The following is a 9115-nucleotide window of genomic DNA, read 5'->3' as shown; positions in this document are numbered from 1 at the left end:
AGCAAACTTATTCCAGATAGTCCCTAAAATATGAAAATCCCCCCCCCCCCCCTCCCAAAAAAAAGAAATCACGTTTTGTCTCTAACACCCCTTCAGAGTGTGAATCTCAGAGAAACAAAAGACATGAGAGCGGGTGGTATTTTCTAAATGCTGGTCTCTACTGGTAATCAGCTGGCTTTGCTTCTTAGAATGCAGTGAAGGGGTTAAATAGGGAAGAATGCTCTGTTAACCATTCAGCTGCTGGACAGATATACGTTTAAAACACTCACTATTCTAAGTAGTCCAGTAAATTGAGATCATTCCCCTCCTTCTCACTATCATAAATGTACATCATCCACACCCTGCTGAGTAAATTAGCTGGATGTGTGAGGACCCCCCCCCCCCCCCTCACCTCAACACAAGAGAAAACTTCTAGCTGTTAGAATGCACCCTGTTTAAAATACAATGGTGTAATGTTACCTGTATACAATATGGGTTAAATGTCCACATACTTAAGGGAGCTCACTAGCTTGGCTCTGCCAGCATCTCTCTTGCATGGAGCTAGTAAGCTATCAAACCATCAATGCTATTATCAAGCTATTGGACGGAACGTGTTGTTTTCCTCTCTGTAGTCTTCCCTGGGGGGTCTTAGCCAGCCAGAACCCCACATGCCTATTTGCATAATCCTTTGTGATTGGAAGGCAGGAAAAAAGGGAGTGTCCTAGATGTAAGGTTTGTACCCCAGCGTCTTGATGAGTTTTATATTAGAAGAGGATCTGAATACAACACTGACACTTTTTTTTTTAAAGTGCATTCCCCAAAAGTGCTCAGAATTTATTCATTCAACCCCATGTAATGAGTATCCTGGACTCCAACCACTAATAAATGTCAGAGTTGATGAGGTACCCTCTGCTCCCCATGCCCTGGTGGCTTCCTTTGTCGGAGGCTGTGGATTGAAATCACTGCCTCACCCAGGGCTCCCAGGGGACACAGCAGTCAGTTCCTGTTGCTCAGTCTTTGCTCCACCTCCAGGCTGTGTTTTGTGGAATATGAAGCACCATGGTGTGGTGTGATCGTGGGGTACAGATGCTGCTGACCACAGTGGGGGCTTTTGCAGCCTTTAGCCTCATGACGATCGCCATTGGCACGGACTACTGGCTGTACTCCCGGGCTCACATCTGTAACGGAACAAACTTCACTATGGACGACTCGCAGACCCAACCCAAGAAGACCAAAGGGGATCTCACCCACTCCGGACTCTGGAGGATCTGTTGCATTGAGGGTGAGTGCTTGTGCAGACATTAGAGAGAGGGGATTACAGATGTACCCCACCCCCCCCCCCTCCCCCTGGTTCTGTGCTGAGTCTGTCCAGGTAGTACCTCGATTTTATTGTGTATTTGATGTGGTTGCTTAGCAACCATCATTTGGAGAATTGCCTTAAGTCCTGTGATTTGTAGCGAGAAAGGACTGGTCCAGTCTTATTAATGTGTCCCGCTGTGAAGTCCTCTTATTGGGACCCGACGCTGCCCCGGTACTATCAGGGATCGGGTTGCTTCAGGTAGTATAGTAAGTTTATTAACTCAATACTGTAAAATCTGCAACTCCCAGATCAGGGAGATTATGTTGGGCAGAATGAGAATCCGACAGAGATCCAAACAGTTTATACAAATGGAGCCGATGAAAAAGTTCAACAAATGATCTGGGGTCCACAGACAGCTCCTTGCTATATTGTGCAAGACGGGCTACACATAGTCTAGACAGGGATTACATTGTTAGAATAGACACCGCTTTCATGACATTTGTGTGGTGACTCAGTAGGGGCTGCTGTCCAGCAGCCGTGGTGCTGAACCTTCCTGTGCGCTAGGACGCAGAGCGCGGTGCTCTGTGCTAATGAGAAGACTGTAATATTCATACTTGTCACACAATGCACCTGTTGCACACAGCTACACCACACAACTGTGACACACATAGACCACACAATGCACCTGTTACACACAGCTACACCACACAACTGTGACACACATAGACCACACAATCCACCTGTTACACACAGCTACACCACACAACTGTGACACACATAGACCACACAATGCACCTGTTGCACACAGCTACACCACACAACTGTGACACACATAGACCACACAATGCACCTGTTACACACAGCTACGCCTACACCACACAACTGTGACACACATAGACCACACAATGCACCTGTTACACACAGCTACACCACACAACTGTGACACACATAGACCACACAATGCACCTGTTACACACAGCTACACCACACAACTGTGACACACATAGACCACACAATGCACCTGTTACACACAGCTACACCACACAACTGTGACACACATAGACCACACAATGCACCTGTTACACACAGCTACACCACACAACTGTGACACACATAGACCACACAATGCATCTGTTACACACAGCTACACCACACAACTGTGACACACATAGACCACACAATGCACCTGTTGCACACAGCTACACCACACAACTGTGACACACATAGACCACACAATGCACCTGTTACACACAGCTACACCACACAACTGTGACACACATAGACCACACAATGCACCTGTTACACACAGCTACACCACACAACTGTGACACACACAGACCACACAATGCACCTGTAACACACAGCTACACCACACAACTGTGACACACACAGACCACACAATCCACCTGTTACACACAGCTACACCACATAACTGTGACACACACAGACCACACAATCCACCTGTTACACACAGCTACACCACACAACTGTGACACACATAGACCACACAATCCACCTGTAACAATCACAGATCACATAAACCACCTATAAAACACACATAGACCGCACGTTGTACCTATAATACACATAGACCACAAAATCCAAATATCCCAGATATGTATCACACAATGTACCCGTATTACACACATGGACCACACAATACACTTGTATCCAATGCATAGACAGCCCATGGCACCTATGATGCACACACATGCACATTTTACCTATAAAACACAGAAACCCCACAATCCACCATCACAGACATGGATCACACACACCACGCAAATCAATAAAACACAGAAAAAAAAACAACTGTATCACATATATACATAGATTGCACAATGCACTGTTACACATATACACAACACAATTCAACTGTAACACACATAGACCACATAATTCAGCTGTAATAAACACAGAGCACACAAACTACCTTTAAGACACAGATCAAACAAACCACCTATAATACACATAGACCACACAATCCATATCACAGACATGTATCACACAATTCACATGTAACAAACACATATACAACACATTTTACTAGAATCACACACATATATACCACACCATGCACCTGTAATACACTTATAGACCACATCATTTACCTGTCTTGCACACATAATCCACACTATGCACCCACAACACACACATACATCCCATTCACATATATCACACACATAGGCCACACAATGCATAGATCACACAATACACCTGTAACACACACAGACCACACACATAGACTACACAATGCACTTGTAATAAACACATATATCACACTCTGCACACACATAGACCAGCCAAATAACCTGTAAGACACACAAAGACCGAACATTTCACATGTATCCCATATACAGACCATAAAATCACCTGTAACACATACAGTGACCACGCAGTTCACATGTATCACACACATAGGCCATGACATTTACCTGTAAGACATATATGCAACACATAATGGACCTGTAACACAAACATAGACCTAACAATTCACATTCATCACATAGACCTAACAATTTACCTGTAACACACAGAACCCCCCATCCCCCATGCACCTTATAGACACACATAGATGAAAACATTCACCTTATAACGTATACAGACCACACAGTTCCCATATATAACACACATAGATCACATGACCTGTTGCAGTGAATTTATTATAAAAAAACACAAAAGGTATTCATCATTGATAAACCCTCTAACGCACTGTCTAGTAATGCTGTTTCTTATATATTGAGTGAGTGTGTGGAAGCCGTTGAGAATGAATGGAGTGTAGATAAAGAGGATGCTAGCCTCTCCCCAGACCATTGATTATTACTTCTTATATATAGATTTTTGTTTACTTTACTGATTAGTATCAGTGCTGTGGCGTTAATAAATGGCTGTAGTGTGGGTGTTTGAACGTGTTGAAAAAGACTGAATGTAACTTGTTAATAGCAGCAAGTTCCATGTCTTTCTGGATGGTTAATGAGTCGTTTGTGGTCTCTCAGCAATAATAGCGTGGTGTACAATAATTATCATTATTACATTTCATATATTGGGCATTATTACACACTGCCTTTCCTTGCTGTAAGCTAATGCAATATTCTTATTTTCCTCTTGTGGTAAATGAGGAAACTGCTTATATTATGTAACACCCTCATAAGCCGGGTGTTGAAGCCTTGTTACCTGTACAAGCAGCTTCAACATCAGAGACCTATGTGTTGCATAGGTTTGAATTTGGTTAATTAAGTCTATAGTCAAACATAAGTCCAACAGTATAGACAGCTTGGATATATAATAGCAGTAATAACAATGATACAAATGGGTGGTCTACACTGTCCATGGTTTTAGGATAACCTGACCGTAATCTCCAGGATACCTTCCCACTGCATTATTGGATTTACAGAAAATGTTGGTTCGTAAAAATATAATTATCACTGAGTCTTGTCAATAACATACCCAACTCGAGAGGATGAATTGGATAATATAGAGACTTAAAATTCTAATATAATTACAATATATATATATATATATATATATATATATATATATATATATATATATATATATATATATCTCAACGGTTTTGCCCAGCAGTGAAAGTGTTACTGGACTGGGAAATGTCTGAGCACTATAAATATAAAAACAAAACAAAAAAAAATAAAAATCATGCTCATTTCTGACTGTGACATTGAATATATTGGTTTAGCATGGTCTTTATGAAGCTATAGAGGCTAACGACATCTAACAGTGGCACAACTCCCATTCAATTCCCACAACTTCTTGTGTAAGGAAGTCTCTAAATTCCATACCAATTATATATATGCAAAATCCACATTGAACCAAACCATAGACTATGAGTGTGTAGCTAGAAGTGAGAGTGATATTTAGAGATAATGTCTTCCTAGGCATTGGGACTTAAATCATCTTAATCTGTGTATCCTGTATCTCTTGCATTCAATAAACCACTTTTCCAACTTCATTATTTTTTTACTGGGAAAAGTGGTTGGTAAAAAACAAGTAGTGAATAAAGGACATTGACAGAAAAGACACTTGGACGCTGCCTCCTGTACGGAGCACCGGATGTGTGCTTAGTTTTTCCGATATGGTAAATTTAGCCTTGGCAATAATGTTCACATGCTGGAAAATAACAAAGTTTCCAAGAGGGTTTTATCATCAGGAACAATGTGTAGTTGGAGGTTGATGAGTCCATTGATGTTTGGTGCAACACCCTCCAACATCTCCAAGATCAGAGGTGGATTTATCTTCTAAGACCAGACCCATTTCTGTGGTTTTACTGGACATTACCTCTCAATTTCTTTATACTCACGCAAACTTGATGTTTTTTTCTGGGCATATAAGGTTTTCTTTTTTGGCAATATAAATGCACACTGGATTTATTAGTAACTACTGTACATGCTGCAGTCACTATGAGATTCATGTCAGTGTAGATCTATTAGTGTGTCCTTGCATGGGATAGCAGATGGGTGGACATGGACTGTGGTAGAGAGTAATTGGCTCATCTCTCCCCCTCTTGAGTGATGGATAATTCTTATATTTAGATTACCAATTGAGCCAGAGTTACAACAGAGAAAAACATAATTTTATTTTATGGATTGGGCAAAAACTACTGTGGGTCTCGCTACCGTGTGGCACCACCCACTCTTAGTAGCACCGCCCCCATCTTTGGAAGCGGCACCCCCAACCCTGCTGCTTAATATCTTGACAGGCCGGAGGTCAGAGCGGCATCTTCGGCTCCTCAGACTGGGAGGGAAGAGCTTGGATGTGACATTAAGTGCCACACTCCCAGTACATATCTTCCCAGTTCTGGCTTTGTCTATATCTGGGCAAGGCCCTCCGATACGTAGAGATTGCAGGTCAATCTCAGCTGAAAAGTTATTGTCAGGCAGCACAGAGCAGACCCTACACTACACTGTACAATCTAGTGACATGCTTGGAAATGACTGGGACCTAGCTATACTCAATTATACTAAACTAGTCCTTACTGAATCCATAATGGTTGACTAGACAAAGTAACTAGTTATATACCATCTCTAACGCCCCCAACATATTATGCAGCCCATCATACTCCATCATGCTCTACCAGACTACCACACAGCCTGCATTAAGCGTAATGCAGATCTGCAAGTCCCATCATGGGGACTAGCTGAGCACATGGTAAATTCTAGTGTTGTGTGAAAAAAACACGTAGTGATGGGGGCCGCTGTAGCGGAGAATAACTGAGGCAAATTGTGAGATCCTGAAGGTCAGTACCTAGAGTTAGGTTTAGAAATATGAAGAAACAGGGAGGGATATAACTATATGGTAGAAGTATATGGTAGTGTCTAGTGCTATATGTTGGCATATGAGCCATTGTGGGGACATGTAAGGGTTATAAAAGGTATTTGATGTATTATTATGGCATGTGGTACTGTAAGTTATTAAACAAGGACTTTTGCAGTATTATTAGGTTATATGATGCTATATGGTGGCATTGGCATGTAAAATAAATTGATGCATATGTGCTATAGATTATAGATATTATATATGTGCATATATAATGGAATATGAGGCTATTCTGAGGCATACACTATATGTCAGCATTGGGGCATACAAGTCATATTCAGCCCTTCCCGTCATGCCACATACATTACACATTTACATTTCCACTGTATTGAATAAATACATTTATTTTACCATTACATCAGCTAATGCTCACTTTTAGGCTGCAAGAAGTAGATATTTAGGGTTGGCAGCAACTTCAGCTAAAGTGTAAATATCTTCGCCTGGGTGTTGTAGTACAAGAGGTGCAAATACTAACTTTTTTTTGGCACGCAGGGAAAATACTGCCTGCTTTTCAATGTAGCATACAGATACAGCTATATTATTACATTGCAATTTAAAGATTATCTATCTCTCTACTGTATTAGCCTCTACCACATCTGATGGGAGGCTATTCCACTTATCCTCTACCCTTTCTGTGAAGTAGTTTTTCCTCAAACTTCCTCTGAACCTCCTTCCCCCCAGTCTCAGTACATGTCCTTGTGTTCTAATACTGCTCTTCCTTTGAAGAATGTTTCCCTCCTGTACCTTGTTCAAACCCTTGATATATTTGAAAGTTTCTATCATGTCCCCCTTTTCCCTTCTCTGCTCCAAACTATACATATTAAGATCTTTTAGTCTTTCCGGGTAAGTTTTGTGCTGTAGGCCATGCACCATTTTAGTTGCCCTTCTTTGTACAGTCTCTAATGTATTTATATCCTTCTGGAGATCTGGCCTCCAGAATTGAACACAGTATTCTAGATGAGGCCGTACCAATGACCTATACAGTGGCATTATTACTTCTTTCTGCTACTGATTCCTCTCCCTATGTAACCAAGCATCTGACTTGCCTTCCTCATTGCTTTGTTACATTGCTTACCTGCCTTTAAGTCACCTGAAAAAAGTGACTCCTAGTTCCTTTTCCTCCTCAGTAGTTTCCATTATAGTGCCATTAATACTATATTTAGCCTTTGGATTTATGAGACCCAAGTGCATGATTTTGCATTTTTTGGCATTAAACTGTAGTTACCACTCTCTTGACCATTCCTCTAGTCTACCTACGTCCTCAATCATTTGTTTTACCCCTCCGGGTGTGTCTACCCTGTTGCATAACTTTGTGTCATCTGCAAAAAGGCATACTGTCCCTTTAATACCATTTGCAACGTCTCCAATAAAGATATTAAAAAGCACTGGTCCAAGTACTGATCCCTGGGGCACTCCACTGGTAACCTTTCCCTCCTGTGAATGCACTCCATTTACAATAACTCTCTGTTTTCTCTTGCAAACAAGATCTTATCCATTCAACCATCTTTGAATCCAATCCTAAGCTTTCAAGTTATTTAACAGTTTGCGATATCAGACAGTGTCAAAAGCCTTACTAACATCTAGATAAGCTACATCTATGCCCCCCCCCCCCTTGATCTATTACTTTATTCACCCAGTCAAAAAAGTAAATAAGATTTCATGATCTCCCCCAGTAAATCCATGCTGTTTGGGATCCTGTAAGTTACTTGATTTGGGATATTCTACAACTCTTTCTTTTAAGAGCGTTTCCATCAATTTCCCTACTACTGATGTAAGGCTCTATCCTGGAAGTGGCTGCTGGGAACAGGTACAGAAGCGAGAGATGCATGCAGTCTGCATCCAAACTTGTTGACAGGCGACTAAAGCTGAACAGGTCTGGGGACTCATTAAATATTCCTTTTTTACTATATATGTATGTGTGATTTTTATCCAGGAATATTTCCACTAAATTTTTCTATAAATGTTGAATAAAACATGTTGACATAAGCCATAGTACACATAATGACAGGGCAACATTATAGATTCAGATTCTCCATTACCTGGAGAGAATAAAATGTAGGTACCGCGTGCATAGATATTAAACCATGCTGACTTGTGCAGATTGGAAGTATATCAGAGGCTGTCCAGTGTATCTTAATCATCATATTCAGAAAGAGAGACCTTAGTGTCCTGGGAACTGTCCCCACCACTCTCCAGGATAGCCATTAAACCCTCCAACTTTATATCCTATTCCAGTGTTGGCTAACCTGTGAAACCCCAGGTGTTGTGAAACTACAAGTCCCAGCATGCTTTGCGAATATATAGCAGCTTATTGCTGGAAGGGTATGCTGGGACTTGTAGTTTCACAACACCTGGAGTGTCACACGTTAGCCAACACTGTCCTATTCCTAAATTTCCTGATAGAAAATATCTCTCCAGCATCCTCCCAGCCATGTGATAATCCCAGCATTATTACCTGCATCAAGAAATGACATTGTTTATGCTTCTTAACCCATACAATTG

The 9115-nt window shown here is 41.2% G+C and overlaps 1 protein-coding gene across 1 annotated transcript in view; it reads left to right on the top strand.

Annotated features, from left to right (window-relative positions):
- Window positions 1-760: 760 nt before the first annotated feature.
- The window catches only part of CACNG4 (calcium voltage-gated channel auxiliary subunit gamma 4), a 47530-nt gene continuing 39175 nt past the window's right edge, over window positions 761-9115 (top strand). The window contains exon 1 of the mRNA XM_075215409.1: window positions 761-1261. Coding sequence (XP_075071510.1) covers window positions 1039-1261 — 223 coding nt within the window. The 5' untranslated portion in view covers window positions 761-1038. The remainder of the gene's footprint in view (window positions 1262-9115) is intronic.

The sequence above is a fragment of the Mixophyes fleayi genome, chromosome 6 (assembly GCF_038048845.1).
Source record: "Mixophyes fleayi isolate aMixFle1 chromosome 6, aMixFle1.hap1, whole genome shotgun sequence".
Taxonomy (NCBI): domain Eukaryota; kingdom Metazoa; phylum Chordata; class Amphibia; order Anura; family Limnodynastidae; genus Mixophyes; species Mixophyes fleayi.
This window is presented reverse-complemented; position numbering and strand designations above follow the sequence as displayed.